Source organism: Amia ocellicauda, chromosome 14, assembly GCF_036373705.1.
Source record: "Amia ocellicauda isolate fAmiCal2 chromosome 14, fAmiCal2.hap1, whole genome shotgun sequence".
Lineage (NCBI taxonomy): Eukaryota > Metazoa > Chordata > Actinopteri > Amiiformes > Amiidae > Amia > Amia ocellicauda.
In genome coordinates, this window is record NC_089863.1 from 27,839,983 (window position 1) to 27,856,730 (window position 16,748).

The 16,748-nt window shown below is 46.1% G+C and overlaps 1 protein-coding gene across 2 annotated transcripts in view; it reads left to right on the forward strand.

Annotated features, from left to right (window-relative positions):
* LOC136767577 (Fc receptor-like protein 5) overlaps positions 1 to 16,748 on the forward strand; it is a 170,832-nt gene that overhangs the window by 125,684 nt on the left and 28,400 nt on the right. For both annotated transcript variants that reach the window (XM_066721459.1, XM_066721458.1), the window contains exons 5-15: positions 2,675 to 2,965; positions 3,509 to 3,796; positions 3,915 to 4,193; positions 4,920 to 5,210; positions 9,702 to 10,004; positions 10,674 to 10,964; positions 11,242 to 11,577; positions 11,697 to 11,975; positions 14,228 to 14,524; positions 14,613 to 14,888; positions 15,346 to 15,588. In XM_066721459.1, the coding sequence (XP_066577556.1) occupies positions 2,675 to 2,965; positions 3,509 to 3,796; positions 3,915 to 4,193; positions 4,920 to 5,210; positions 9,702 to 10,004; positions 10,674 to 10,964; positions 11,242 to 11,577; positions 11,697 to 11,975; positions 14,228 to 14,524; positions 14,613 to 14,888; positions 15,346 to 15,588 (3,174 nt within the window). The remainder of the gene's footprint in view (positions 1 to 2,674; positions 2,966 to 3,508; positions 3,797 to 3,914; positions 4,194 to 4,919; positions 5,211 to 9,701; positions 10,005 to 10,673; positions 10,965 to 11,241; positions 11,578 to 11,696; positions 11,976 to 14,227; positions 14,525 to 14,612; positions 14,889 to 15,345; positions 15,589 to 16,748) is intronic.

Below are 16,748 nucleotides of genomic sequence, written 5' to 3' on the forward strand. Positions count from 1 at the left end.
GGCAGACAGCCTCTCCAGTGAGATGCTGAAACACAGCAGCCCCAAGCTGCAGGAAGCCCTGCTCAAACTCCTTAACACAACTCTAAAGGTGGGACATTTCCCTGACATCTGGAATCAAGGGTTAATTACCCCCTTACATAGAAATGGAGACAAATTCGACCCCAACAACTACTGGGGCACCTGTGTGAGCAGTAACCTGGGGAAGGTGTTCTGCAGCATCATCAACACCCGGATACTGGCTTCAAGACTGGATTCTGGATTCAAGTCTTCAAAATCATGAACGGCATCGACCACATCAAACCAGAGGAGCTTTTCCAGATCAACAGGGACACACGCACCCGGGGACACAAATGGAAATTGGGCTTCAAGGCATTAAGACAGAAAACAGGAGACACTTCTTCACACAGAGAGGCGTCACAATCTGGAACAAACTCCCCAGCGATGTGGTTGAAGCTGAAAATTTGGGAACATTTTAAAACAGACTGAATAGGATTCTTGGATCACTCAGTTATTAATGGACACCAAACGAGCACGATGGGGTGAATGGCCTCCTCTCGATTGTAAACTGTCTTATGTTCTTATGTTCCTCGCCACAGTGTCCTGAGTATGAGTCAAATTGGCTTCCTCCTAAAACACTCAAAATTTGACTCAGTTTGACACGAAGGATTATTTTATAAATGTATTCAGAGTGTTGTAGGGGGTAAAGTATACAACGTCATCAAGTCTATGTATACAGATATGCGGGGTTAAAATTGGCAATAAAAGAACGCAATTTCTCCCACAAGGGTGGGGAGTGAGAAAGGGCTGCAGTCTGAGCCCAACACTGTTCAACATGTACATCAGTGAATTGGCCATGGTGTTGAGCAGTCTGACACCCCCGGCCTCACCCTACATGACACTGAAGCTAAATTCCTGCTCTACACAGATGACCTGGTGCTGCTGTCGCCCACAGAGCAGAGCAGCACTGTCAGACCTGGGCCCTGGAAGTAAACATGAATAAAACCAGTCATGATATTCCAGAAGTAAGACAGATCTCAGGGAAACAAGTACTACTTTACCCTTCACAAGAACACGTTAGAACACGGCACAGACTACACCTATCCAGGCGTGAAAATAAGCACGTCAGGGAGTTTCAATCTGGCAGAGAATGAACTCATTGTATGATATTAAGAGGAACATCCATAAAAAGATCCCAATTTAAACTTGGCTGAAATGTTTGAAAGTGTCTTACAACCCATTGCCCAGTATGGCAGTGAAGTGTGGGCTCCGCTCACAGAGCAGGGTTTACAACATGGGAAAAACACCCAACAGAAGCCCTGCACACAGAGATCTGCAAAAGTATGTTGCAGATACATCGGAAAACTGCAAACAATGCATGCAGGGCTAAATTTGGCCAAAATTACTGTGGCCCTGAAGTGCAACTACTGAAAAAATAAAGCAGCGGCTGTGAGATTTGAAGTGCTGAAGAAATAAAGCAGGGGCTGCGAGATTTGGAAGTGCTGAAAAATAAAGCAGCTGCTGCAGCATTTTCAGAAGCAATTACGGAAAGGGAGGGACATTGTAAAATATATTTGACTGATGCCATTGGACAGCAAGCAAGTCATGTCGGCTGAGCTGCTTCTCCAGAAGAGTCAACAGAATCTGAGAAACGCAGAGCGCGAAGTGTCATATTAATATTGCTGTGATCTTCTGCTCTCTATCCACTTTGTGGTCACATATTAAGAGTTATAGGGCTGTCCTAAAATATAAATTAATGAAAGCTTAGGTAGGAGACAGAATGGGGTTAAAAGTAGCTATATTTACTAAATTAACAACTGTACTTAATTATTACAATGCAGTATGTGCTTTCTTTTTTATTATTATTATTATTATTATTATTATTATTATTATTATTCTTAAACACTAACAGAAAACATTGGTTAACAATTCCATCAGAAGGAGCAGTTAATAGACAAGAGCAGGAGCTAATTTGGGAAATGCAAAATTAGAGAGACGGCTTTAACAAATATGAATAACTGCACAACATCTAAGAACTTGTACTTACTGTATTTTTGCACATATGTTGTAAGTCTGCCAATAAATAATAATAATAATAATAATAATAATAATAATAACAATAATAATAATAATAATAATAATAATAATAATAATAATAATAATAATAATAATAATAATAATGATAATAATACGGATTTGGATGCGAATTGTTTTGATGACTTTAAATAAAGCGACGAACTTGGTTCGGACTTCAACCCCACTTTCCCCTGTTTGTGTGTTTTGACGGGTTTCTTCCCTCAGCTACCCACAAAGTCTAGACGTCCCTACACCTCAACCCGCTACAATATATACACACACACACACACAGCTATATTTTTATTCAGTATACTGTATATATGTTATAATGTGGTTGATTATTTATATTGTGATGTTTTGGTACATTTTATTTCTTGTATTGACTTCTGTCTTAATTTATGTTAATTGTTGATAGAATGTTCTATCATTGCTTTGGCAATATTGTCTCAAGCAGTCATGCCAATAAAGCTCCAGCAATTGAAAATTGAATTGGTTCAGATCACATGTGGGTGTGGATGGTACAACTGCAGTGAGAGACCCAGGATAATTATTATTATGATAAATAACTGCTGTGTGTGTGTGTGTGTGTGTATCTGTGCAGTGAGACCCCGGGCTGTGCTGACCCTGCAGCCTGACTGGACACCTGTCTTCACTGGAGAGACGGTCACTCTGCGCTGTCAGGTCCAGGGGGCAGGAGACACTTACTGGAGGTACAGATGGTACAGAGGAGAGACACAGGTCCACCAGACTGACTCCTCCACTCGAGATGAAGGCAGATACACCATCAGCTCTGTCAGTTATTACCACAGTGGAGACTATACCTGTGAGGGAGTGAGGAGTGGAAACCCATCACATTCAGACCGCAGCAGCTCAGTGACTCTGACAGTGTCAGGTGAGTCGATTCAGCCCAGCCTCTCCTGACTGTGTGCTCTGTGTTACAGGAGCTCAGCCTGTCCTGACTGTGTGCTCTGTGTTACAGGAGCTCAGCCTGTCCTGACTGTGTGCTCTGTGTTACAGGAGCTCAGCCTGTCCTGACTGTGTGCTCTGTGTTACAGGAGCTCAGCCTGTCCTGACCGTGTGCTCTGTGTTACAGGCGCTCGGCCTGTCCTGACTGTGTGCTCTGTGTTACAGGAGCTCAGCCTGTCCTGACTGTGTGCTCTGTGTTACAGGAGCTCAGCCTGTCCTGACTGTGTGCTCTGTGTTACAGGAGCTCGGCCTGTCCTGACTGTGTGCTCTGTGTTACAGGAGCTCAGCCTGTCCTGATTGTGTGCTCTGTGTTACAGGAGCTCAGCCTGTCCTGACTGTGTGCTCTGTGTCATAGGAGCTCAGCCTGTCCTGACTGTGTGCTCTGTGTTACAGGAGCTCAGCCTGTCCTGACTGTGTGCTCTGTGTTACAGGAGCTCGGCCTGTCCTGACTGTGTGCTCTGTGTTACAGGAGCTCGGCCCCAGCCTGTCCTGACTGTCTCTCCACTGGGACAGATATTCAAGGGAGACTCAGTGACTCTGCGCTGTGAGGTTAAAGGGGCGTCTGCAGGCTGGAGGTATTACTGGTACAGAACTGGACATCTGCAGCCCCTCTCTGACAGCAGCAGCGGAGCTGGAGGCAACTTCACCATCAGCGCTGTGACTGGGACACACAGAGGGCCGTACTGGTGCAGAGCTGAGAGAGGAGACGCACCCTATTACACTCAGTACAGCGGGGCTGTGACTCTGACAGTGTCAGGTGAGTGATGCATTGTGTTAATAGGACACACTCTGGACTGTGTTCATCTCTGTGACTGCAGCACTATATTATTTATTCATAATTCCCCATCTCTCTCTCTCTCTCTCTGTATCTCTAGAGCTGTTCTCCAGGCCCACTCTGACAGTCATCCCTGCAGGGTCAGTGTGGGAGGGAGAGACAGTGACTCTGCAGTGCGACACTGAGGCACTGAGAGCTGACACACAGCTGAGCTACACATTCACCAGAGACACCGAGACCCTGAGAGCAGCGGCTGCACAGAGTCAGCACAGCGTCCCTGCAGTGATGAGAGGGGACTCTGGACTGTACCGGTGTGAGGCGCAGGCTGAGGCGACGAGTGTGAAGAGACAGAGTGATGCTGTGAGGGTGACTGTGTCAGGTGGGCTGCTGTGAGGGGGACTGAGTCGGATGGGCTGCTGTGAGGGGGACTGTGTCGGGTGGGCTGCTGTGAGGGGGACTGTGTCAGGTGGGCTGCTGTGAGGGTGACTGTGTCAGGTTGGCTGCTGCTCTGGAAGTGAGATTCTCTGTGCGTATACAGCCTGCAGGGAAGAGCATGTACACTGGAGATAGAGTGTCTCTGAAGTGCAGGGTTGTGGGGGGCTCTACAGGCTGGAAGTACCTCTGGTATAAAAACCTATAAAAATCAGCCTGATAGACACAATGTGATTGGGGACACACTCTACATCAGTGCAGTGTCTGTGTCTGACGGGGGGCCATATCAGTGTGAGGGACAGAGAGCAGGCAGACCCCAGTCCTCACAGCGCAGTGGCCCGGTCTCTCTCTTTGTGACAGGTGAGTATCTCCTCAGCCCTCCCACAGCTGAAGATTGTGTTTGTGTGTTTTTGCTGGGGCTTTTTGCTCTACTCAGCAGTTACTCTCTGAGCTTCAAGAAAAGTATGTTTGTGACCCAAATGTACTGATACTGTCATTGTGACCTAACTGAAGGAATCCTTGCACATGATTATGATTGTCCCTCTATTAATTATCATTATGTTGTGTGTGTGTCTGTCTTTCTGTCGGTGTCTGTGTATGTGTGTGTGTGTGTGTGTGTGTGTGTGTGTGTGTCTGTGTGTGTGTCTGTGTGTGTGTGTGTGTATCTGTGCAGTGAGACCCTGGGCTGTGCTGACCCTGGAGCCTGACTGGACACCAGTCTTCACTGGAGAGACGGTCACTCTGCACTGTCAGGTCCAGGGGTCAGGAGACACTGACTGGAGGTACAGATGGTACAGAGGAGAGACACAGGTCCACCAGACTGACTCCTCCACTCGAGATGAAGTCAGATACACCATCAGCTCTGTCAGTTATTACCACAGTGGAGACTATACCTGTGAGGGAGTGAGGAGTGGAAACCCATCACACTCTGACCGCAGCAGCCCAGTGAGTCTGACAGTGTCAGGTGAGTGTGTCGGTGTGTGTGTGTGTGTGCAGGTGAGTGAGTGTATTAGTGTGTGTGGGTCTCCCTATGTGACTCAGCTGTCCTTTAACAGGTGGGACTGAGAGACAGGGAGCAGCGGCACAGCCAGCAGGAGGTGCCCCACACCATCCCTGGAGGGTCTCTGTGTGTGTGAATGCCTGAGCCACACTGTCCTGGAAGGGCTCTGTGTGTGTGTGTTGTTTTAATGAGATGAGTGTGTGTGTTGTGTTTTAATTAGTTGTGTTGTAATTAGGTGCAGGTCATCTTAACCTGTGAAATAAAGCTGTGTGAAGCAGCATCATGTCTCACACTCTCTCTATAGCGTCTCTCCTCTGAGCCAGGGAATGAAGGCAGGCTTGATACACAAACCCAGCAAGAGAGTTCACAGCACTGAATCAGTGTGTGTTATGAAATCACACCCCTAAAACACAAACACAGTCATAGACTCCCACAATCCCCACTATGAGGCACGCAACAGCCCATTACATAGGAACACATGTCCAGCCTAGAACCCAGCCCTGTTGCCAACAAGCTCCTTCTCCTCACCCAGCAGCAGATCCAGTCCTCGGGTTTGGACTTTGCTGCAGTCTCGGTTATAAGTCTGTGCAATCCCTGAATCTGGTCCTGTCTCCCAGGCTCACTGTGTCCACTGCACAATGTGTTGTGTGAAATAGCAGACAGAAGGAATCCACAGCAAGGCCCAGGAAATTAATCCACATAGAGGAAAACAAAACTCAAAATACTCAAGACTCACTGGCTGGAGGTCAAAGACAATTATATCTGAAGGAGGGCCTGTCTGTGGGTTATAGAGGTGCTGTAGACAGGGACATGCATCAAAATCTCTTTTACCCTGATAGATATAGATAGATAGAAATACACACACACACACACACACACACATATATATATATATATATATATATATATATATATATATATACACACACACTCATCTAAACTAGGGACCAGGGGGGCAGGGAGCTCTGACATGGGACATGTTCCACTAAGGCAGTGGTCCCCAAGCTTTTTAATGCCACGGCACACATTGCTAAGACCAAAAACCTTGCGGTACACCAACACGAAAAAAAAAAGAATTTACTAGGTATTGTCTTACCTGAATGGCAACGGGTTGCTAAAACTATAATCACACGCACATGGCGTGTTAAAATATGTCAGTAGAAGAGTAATTAAAAGGGCAAATGTGTGAAGTGCAAGGAGTGGCCTTTAGTGGTATGGTAAAAAAAGTAGACATACATACTAAATAATTACTTAATACAAATCATTTATTTAGTGCAGGCAGACCAAGACCAGACACTAAAAACTATTCGCAGTAAATATAAATTAACAGCAAAATATGTTCAGTGCACAATATCATATAACAAGTTAATTCAACTAAGTGGTTAAACATAACAAAGGACATTACAATTGTTGAAAAACAAGAGCACATGGAACAAACATGCTATCCCCTCTGTTTTATTCTATTTGATTAAACGTTTCACAACTGAAATGTTTTGTTTGTGGACTGCACACCTGAGCTAAGCACTTGAGGAGTCCTCACAGTATACCATTGTGCCGCGGCACACAGGTTGAAAACCGTGGCATTAAGGAAAGAAAATAAAGGGAAACTACTAGTAGGAAAGTCTGAAATGTTTGTACCTCAATGCCAGGAGTATAAGGAACAAGATGTTAGACCTAGAAGCCACAGTGCTGGTGTTTTACTATGATGTTGTAGGAGTGACAGAAACATGGCTTACAGAAAATGATGGGGATGAATACAAGTTGAAAGGATACACACAGTTTAGGAGAGACAGGCAAAATAAAGAGGTGGTGGGGTAGCATTATATGTCAGAAATTACATTGAGGCAGAAGACCTCAAATTAGATCCTTGTAACAAAACAGAATCTTTGTGGGTTAAATTTTTGAATCAAAGATCCAGAGGATTAGTGGTAGGAGTGTTACAGACCACCCAACTCAGATATTCAGAGAGATGTTGCATTGTACAGTTTAGTCAGGACTGCATGTAGCAAGGATATGGCTGTTATAATGGGGGATTTCAATTTCCCAAACATAGACTGGGAAAGCCCAGTTGGGACTACAGAAGCAGAAACATAAATGGTTGAGATGGCAAATGACTGCTTTCTAACTCTATTTGTCAGTGAAACAACCAGCGAGAGAGCATGCATTGACTTGATATTTTCAAATGACCAAGATTGGGTCAGAGGGACACTAGTTAGAAAACCAATGGCAAACTGTGATCACAATGTGGTATCACAATCACAATACTTCCATAAAACAGGGACCAAGTCTAAAACAATGGTCTACAATTTTAGAAAAACAAACCTTGAAGGTATGAGGAGGTACTTAGAAGAGTTACACTGGTGCACACTGGATACAGATTCAGTTGAAAATGGATTGTTATATTTTAAGAATATACTACTTGAGGCTCAGGAGCAATTTGTACCAAAACAAAATACAAAGAATATGTTGCAAAGAGATGTTAAGAAAGGGATGAGGAAAGCAAAGAGGGAAATAGAAAGAAACATACAGTAGCTCTTGGAGCTAAAACTAATGCAAATAGCTGTTTTCAATACTACAACAGCAAGAGGTCAATAAAGGAGGAAGTGAAACAGATGAAGGCAAAAATGGAAGTATCTTGGAAAATGAACAAGATGTGGCAAATGTTCTAAATGAGTATTTCACAGAGGTTTTTACAAAAGAAAAAACAGATGACATGCCACAGGTTAACAACCAGTCCAGTCAAACCCTAAGAGAGATCAGGATAAATGAGGAGGATGTACTAAAGGGACTAGCAGCATTAAAAACAAACAAATCACCTGGGCCAGATGGGATATTTCCATATTCTTGGAGATAGTCAACATGGGTTTAGACGAGGAAGATCATGTCTTACTAATTTATTTGAATTTTTTGAACACGCAACTACAGCTGTAGATCATGTGAAAGCATATGGTATGATATACTTAGATTTTCAAAAAGCTTTTGATAAGGTTCCACACCAAAGACTGATCCTCAAATTGGAAGCTATAGGCATTGAGGGTAATGTAAGTAGATGGATTATGAACTGGTTGATGTATAGGAAACAGAGGGTGTGTCAATTAGAGGAGTTGCTTCTAACTGGAGTGAGGTTGTTAGTGGAGTTCCACAGGGATCAGTACTAGGACCTTTGCTGTTTCTAATCTATATTAATGATCTGGACTCTGGGATAGTTAGCAAACTTGTCAAATTTGCAGATGATACTAAAATAGTGGCTCAGCAGATACAATCTCGGCAGCACAGGCTATTCAAAGGGACTTAGATAACATTCAGGTGTGGGCCGACACCTGGCAGATGAAATTCAATGTGGACAAGTGCAAGGTAATACATGCAGGTAACAAAAAATTCCACTATAATTACACTATGGGAGGAATAGAACTGGAAGAAGTCTTGCATGAGAAAGACCTAGGAGTTTATGTGGACTCCTCACTTTCTCCATCCAAACAATGTGGGTAAGCAATAAAAACTTCAAACAGAATGATAGGGTATATTGTCAAAAGTGTAGATTTTAGAATAAGGGCAGTAATGTACAATGCACTAGTTAGAGCTCATCTGGATACTGTGTACAGCTCTGGGCTCCACATTTCAAGAAGGATATCGCTGCTCTAGCGGCAGTTCAGAGGAGAGCAACCAGACTTATTCCAGGTCTGAAGGGAAAGTCCTACTGAGAGACTGAGGAACTGAACCTTTTCACCCTGGAACAGAGGAGACTACGTGGGGACTTGATTCAACTCTTCAAAATCATGAAAGGCATCCACCACACCAAACCAGGGGAGCTTTTCCAGATCAGCAGGGACACATGGACCCAGGGACAAAAAAATAGAAATTGGGCTTCAAGGCATTCAAGATAGAAAACAGGAGACACTTCTTCACACAGAGAGGCATTGCATTTCCTCCCTGATTAGGCAAGGTATTCCCTGACTTCATTGACAAAATCTCTTCTTCATCATCTTCTTCCTCCACACCCTACTCTGTTGATGATTCAGTGGAGTTTTCCCAAAACACAGACATTTATTTTAATTTTTAATGGTAAAATATAGTTCTGTAATTTAATTATATTTTTACGCAAAATGCAATCGCTCCTTTTTCCATGGGAAAGGAAATTTATGCTTGGGAGATGCGTTGGTGTTGTACTGTCAACAGTGCATCAAATTAGAAGCTAAGCATCGCGACGTGCTGGTGTGTCCTGGGCCTGAGTGTGAGACAGCTGACAACTTTCTCATAACATGTGAGCAATTAACAGCACTTTCATGTTCACTGTGACACTGACTGACCCCACTATGTCTCCCCACTGTGACATTGACCCCACTGGGACACTGACTGACCCCACTGTGACACTGACCCCACTGGGACACGCTGAGATACTGACGACCCCACTGAGCTGCAGGACAGTGTCTGACCCTCTTGTCCTCTGTGTTTCAGAGAGTGTCCCACAGCCTGTCCTGACTGTCTCTCCACCAGGACAGAGATACAAGGGAGACTCAGTGACTCTGCACTGTGAGATGAAGAGAGACAGTCCTGCAGGCTGGAGGTATTACTGGTACAGAGAGAGTCAGAGCGGCTCTCCAGTGTATAAGACTGACAGCAGCACTGGAGCCCTGAGGAGCAGCTACACCATCAACCCTGTGTCTCTGAGTCACTTTGGACAGTACTGGTGCAGAGCTGGGAGAGGAGACGCACCCTATTACACTCAGTACAGCGGGGCTGTGACTCTGACAGTGTCAGGTGAGTAATGCAGTGTGTTAATAGGACACACTCTGGACAGTACTGGTGTGTAGTTGATTGAGGAGACCCTATCACACTCTGCAGCCCAGCTCCAGATCACATGTGAGTGAGTGAAGTGCAGAAGCGTTCCCTGTACCCTGCAGGTCTGATGATGTCACCCTGTTTGCCTGTGTGTTGTTCCTGACGGGCGTGTAAAAGACACAGACACTAGTGACAGTGAGCGTCACAATGCACTGAGAGTTCAGCGGGCGTGCAAACTGCACTTGTCCAATCTGTGTGTTATTTAAAGAGCATGGGTGTGTGGTGGTGCAGTGGTCAGCACTGCTGCCTCTCAGCTCCTGGGCCCCGGGTTTGATTCCAGTCTGTGGGCCTGTGTTTGTTCCTGTTCTACCTGTGGTTCCTCTCGCAGTCCAAAGACGGGCTGGTTATGTGACTGGTTACTCTGCCCTGTGTTTGTTTGCTGCCCTGTGATGGACTACAGATGACATTTGTCTAATTCCAGTTGTATTTAAATAGAGGAGTAGTCTCTACTGTAGATGGCTCTGCAGGAAAACAGTGTTTCATTATGTTTTGTGAGTCTCTGAGATCTGCTGTGACCTGATGCCCTGACTCCCTGTGTGTGTGTGTATCTGTGTGTCTGTGTGTGTGTGTGTCTTTCTGTCTGTGCAGAGAGACCGCAGGCTGTGCTGACCCTGCAGCCTGACTGGACACCTGTCTTCACTGGAGAGACGGTCACTCTGCGCTGTCAGGTCCAGGGGTCAGGAGACACTGACTGGAGGTACAGATGGTACAGAGGAGAGACACAGGTCTACCCGACTTACTTGTACACTGGAGATGAAGGCAGATACACCATCAGCTCTGACAGTTATTACCACAGTGGAGACTATACCTGTGAGGGAGTGAGGAGTGGAAACCCATCACACTCTGACCGCAGCAGCCCAGTGACTCTGACAGTGTCAGGTGAGTCGACTCAGCCCAGCCTGTCCTGACTGTGTGCTCTGTGTTACAGGAGCTCAGCCTGTCCTGACTGTGTGCTCTGTGTTACAGGAGTTCAGCCTGTCCTGACCGTGTGCTCTGTGTTACAGGAGCTCAGCCTGTCCTGACTGTGTGCTCTGTGTTACAGGCGCTCAGCCTGTCCTGACTGTGTGCTCTGTGTTACAGGAGCTCAGCCTGTCCTGACCGTGTGCTCTGTGTTACAGGAGCTCAGCCTGTCCTGACTGTGTGCTCTGTGTTACAGGAGCTCGGCCCCAGCCTGTCCTGACTGTCTCTCCACTGGGACAGATATTCGAGGGAGACTCAGTGACTCTGCGCTGTGAGGTTAAAGGGGCGTCTGCAGGCTGGAGGTATTACTGGTACAGAGCTGGACAGAGCAGGGCTGGACTGGACTATGTGTGGTACAATGCCAGATGGGTTTATCTGCAGCCCCTCTCTGACAGCAGCAGCGGAGCTGGAGGCAACTTCACCATCAGCGCTGTGACTGGGACACACAGAGGGCCGTACTGGTGCAGAGCTGAGAGAGGAGATGCACACTATTACACTCAGTACAGCGGGGCTGTGACTCTGACAGTGTCAGGTGAGTGATGCAGTGTGTTAATAGGACAGTGTTCATCTCTGTGACTGCAGCACTATATTATTTATCCATAATTCCCCATCTCTCTCTCTCTCCCCCTCTCTCTCTCTCTGTATCTCTAGAGCTGTTCTCCAGGCTTGCTCTGACAGTCATCCCTGCAGGGTCAGTGTGGGAGGGAGAGACAGTGACTCTGCAGTGCGACACTGAGGCACTGAGAGCTGACACACAGCTGAGCTACACATTCACCAGAGACACCGAGACCCTGAGAGCAGCGGCTGCACAGAGTCAGCACAGCGTCCCTGCAGTGATGAGAGGGGACTCTGGACTGTACCAGTGTGAGGCGCAGGCTGAGGGGACGAGTGTGAAGAGACAAAGTGACGCTGTGAGGGTGACTGTGTCAGGTGGGCTGCTTTGAGGGGCTGTGTCAGGTGTTGCGTCTCTTCCAGCTGCATGTTTGTCTGAAGCTGCTGTGTCTCCGTCTCCGTCTGGACGTTCCCTCAGTGCTGAAGTGCCGCACGCTGTCCCTGTGAGTCTGGACACTCAATCCCTGCCCAGTCTCTGCAGTCTGTGCCCAGTGTCCAGCCCAGCGTCCGGCACAGTGCTGCCTGTCACTGCGTCACTGTTAAGGTCGTCACTGCTGTGTCCGATACGCCATTTAGTCCCTCATCAGAGAGCTGGTCTGTCGAGTGCATTGCACAGTGGATGTGTTAAAGCCACACCAGATACACAGCATGATCAACACACAGCAGCACTTCACCGACTGGAGCTGGGTCCTCTAACTGTGGGGATTCTTATAAGACAAATTCATCTGTAGCTTTAATGCCCAGCTCCAGGGCAACAACTCTGCATATACAGTGGGGGAAAAAAGTATTTGATCCCCTGCTGATTTTGTACGTTTGCCCACTGATAAAGAAATTATCAGTCTATAATTTTAATGGTAGGTGTATTTTAACAGTGAGAGACAGAATAACAACAAAAAAAATCCAGAAAAACGCATTCCAAAAAAGTTATACATTGATTTGCATGTTAATGAGGGAAATAAGTATTTGACCCCTTTGACTTGATGGCAAAACCCTTGTTGGCAATCACAGAGGTCAGACGTTTCTTGTAGTTGGCCACCAGGTTTGCACACATCTCAGGAGGGATTTTGTCCCACTCCTCTTTGCAGATCCTCTCCAAGTCATTAAGGTTTCGAGGCTGACATTTGGCAACTCGAACCTTCAGATCCCTCCACAGATTTTCTATGGGATTAAGGTCTGGAGACTGGCTAGGCCACTCCAGGACCTTAATGTGCTTCTTCTTGAGCCACTCCTTTGTTGCCTTGGATGTGTGTTTTGGGTCATTGTCATGCTGGAATACCCATCTACGACCCATTTTCAATGCCCTGGCTGAGGGAAGGAGGTTCTCACCCAAGATTTGATGGTACATGGCCCCGTCCATCGTCCCTTTGATGCGGTGCAGTTGTCCTGTCCCCTTAGCAGAAAGACACCCCCAAAGCATAATGTTTCCACCTCCATGTTTGACGGTGGGGATGGTGTTCTTGGGGTCATTCCTCCTCCTCCAAACACGGCGAGTTGAGTCTCATCTGACCACAACACTTTCACCCAGTTCTCCTCTGAATCATTCAGATGTTCATTGGCAAACTTCAGACGGGCCTGTACATGTGGATTCTTGAGCAGGGGGACCTTGCGGGCGCTGCAGGATTTCAGTCCTTCACGGCGTAGTGTGTTACCAATTGTTTTCTTGGTGACTATGGTCCCAGCTGCCTTGAGATCATTAACAAGATCCTCCCATGTAGTTCTGGGCTTATTCCTCACCATTCTCATGATCATTGAAACTCCACGAGGTGAGATCTTGCATGGAGCCCCAGACCGAGGGAGACTGACAGTTATTTTGTGTTTCTTCCATTTGCCAATAATCGCACCAACTGCTGTCACCTTCTCACCAAGCTGCTTGGCGATGGTCTTGTAGCCCATTCCAGCCTTGTGTAGGTCTACAATCTTGTCCCTGACATCCTTGGACAGCTCTTTGGTCTTGGCCATGGTGGACCGTTTGGAATCTGATTGTTTGATTGCTTCTGTGGACAGGTGTCTTTTATACAGGTAACGAGCTGAGATTAGGAGCACTCCCTTTAAGAGAATGACCCTAATCTCAGCTCGTTACCTGTATAAAAGACACTTGGGAGCCAGAAATCTTGCTGATTGATAGGGGATCAAATACTTATTTCCCTCATTAACATGAAAATCAATGTATAACTTTTCTGAAATGCGTTTTTCTGGATTTTTTTGTTGTTATTCTGTCTCTCACTGTTAAAATACACCTACCATTAAAATTATAGACTGATCATTTCTTTGTCAGTGGGCAAACATACAAAATCAGCAGGGGATCAAATACTTTTTTCCCTCACTGTATTGTCTTTGTTGTTGGTGTCCTTGTTGTCCTCAGCTGCTTTATTGTGCTGTTCTTAGTGTCCATGATGGACACACAGGCACTGCATCCATCCAGCATCTTCCTAGTCTGGTTTCATTGGCCAGTGTAGTTTTAAATGTACAAAAAAATCTGATAAATGTTTTCAGGCAAGACATTGACCTCTGACATTGACATTGACAGTGACCTCTGTCTCTAATCACACCTCCTGTCCCTTGTCCTCCAGAGGGCCGGCCTGCAGCCACACTGACCCTGGAGCCACCCTGGACGCAGCTGTACCCCCTGGAGCCAGTGTCTCTGAGGTGTGGACTCTCAGGGGCCTCTAAAGGCTGGACGTATCGCTGGTACAGAGATGGCTCTCCCACTGCGTTGTCCCAGAGTGATGGACACACTGTGACCGGGGACAGGCTCTCCATCACTGCAGTGTCTGTGTCTGATGGGGGGAAGTATCAGTGTGAGGGCATGAGGGGGAGCCAGTCATTTGTCTCTCAGCGCTCTGATGGTCTCAATCTCTCCATCTCAGGTCAGTCCTGGACCGGCGCTGCTCAGCTACTGTGTTACAGTGTGTCAGTGCCGCGTCCTCACTGTGTCTGTCTCTCTCTCTCTCTCAGAGCTGCTACCTCGCGTCAATCTGACTGTGGATCCCCCCAGAGTTCAGCAATTTATAGGCAGTGTGGTCACTCTGAAGTGTGGGGGGCCGGGGGGCTCTGCTGGGTGGACAGTGAAGCGCTACACAAAGGGGCAGGTGGAGCCAAGCTGCTCGTCTCACAGGGGAGAAACAACTGCAGACGGCTGCTTCATCAGATACACCTCAGAGTCTGACAGTGGAGTGTACTGGTGTCAGTCTGGAGCAGAGCGCAGCAGCGCTGTCACACTGAGAGTAACCGGTGAGTAACACACTGCACCACACTGACACACTGAAGCACACAGTGAGTAACACACTGCACCACGATGACAGCACACAATGAGTAACACACTGCACCACACTGACACACTGACAACACACAGTGAGTAACACACTGCACCACACTGACACACTGAAGCACACAGTGAGTAACACACTGCACCACACTGACACACTGACAACACACAGTGAGTAACACACTGCACCACACTAACACACTCAAGCACACAGTGAGTAACACACTGCACCACACTGACACACTGACAGCACACAGTGAGTAACACACTGCACCACACTAACACACTCAAGCACACAGTGAGTAACACACTGCACCACACTGACACACTGACAGCACACAGTGAGTAACACACTGCACCACACTGATGCAGTGTGTTGTGATACTACAGTGTGCTGATGTGTTGTGTTACTGTGTTGTTCAGGTGGTCATGTGATCCTGGAGAGCCCCCCCCAGCCTGTGACTGAGGGAGACACTCTGACTCTGCGCTGTGGTCTCCGTGGCTACAGATCCGACAGTGCAGTCTTCTATAAGGACGGTGTGGAGCTGCAGCCGCAGACGGTTAGAGAGACGACCATCGCCAGCGTGTCTGTGACAGACCAGGGCTCCTACAGCTGTAAATACTCCGACTGGGGAGAGTCACCAGAGAGCTGGGTGTCAGTGAGAGGTGAGACGCCCCTGTGCTGGACTGGGCTGACAGACATACAGGCACCCAGCCTAATTACTAATTGTAATTTAATCTGTGAAACTAAGTGCTGCTAATATCCAGAGGTCTGACAGTGAGACAGACTGGACAGTGAAGGAGCTTTATTGGCATGACAAACTAATTTGTGTTGCCAAAGCAATTGAATATCACATACATGTATGGATAATAAATACATAAAATAATAATAAATCACAATGACTTAAAGTATGTATTAAAGTACAGTGATAAGAAAAGGACAATATAAATTATATTTTATACATGGGGAGAAAGAAAGAAAATAGATTGTAATCTTAATATATAACCCCAAATCCAAAAAAGTTGGGATAGTATGGAAAATGATTATAAAAACAGTGTGATTTGTAAATGTGCTTTGGAATGGAGCAACAAAGAACAGAAAGGGGAAGAGGTACTTCTTCTTTACTAACTGTGTTGGATTATTTTTGTTTTCCGACATGAATCTTCCATTTTGATGAGAGTTTTATTTTTCTAAACACAGTGTTTTCTTAATGCTTACTGTGAGCAACTGATATGATACAATTATGCATGATTCTGACCCAATTACTTGATTTTGAGGGCTCTATATATAGTTTTTAGGCCAGAATTTCATTTTTCCCCATGTGTGTAAGGTTTTGCAAATGTCACTTTTTATAATGGGGATTGTGTTAATAGTTTAGCGGTATTGGAGTATTATTCAGAGAACAGTGTGAATGCAATTGGGAAAAAACTGTATAACCGCTACAGGGAGTACTTGTGCTTTTGAAAATAAATCCCTGGGTTCCACCCGTGGTGGGTGTGCTGTTCTGTGTACCATGGTGGTGTCCTTCCCGGGCGCTGGGCCTGAGGTCAGCAGTCTGGAGCACAACACTGAGCAGCTGCTTGATCTCACTGAATTTGAATTTGAATTTGAATTTGAAAATTCAAAACAAGTTTTATTGGCATGAGATGTTTACACACAAGTATTGCCAAAGCAATTGGGTACATTGAAATTATATACAATAACATTAAGAACTTTACAAATATAAAATAAAATATTGTTATTTACATATATTTTACATGGTTAATGTGCTGTGTTAGTGGTTTGGAAACATGGTTGCAGTTCTCTGGCCGTATGGCAGGCTGTG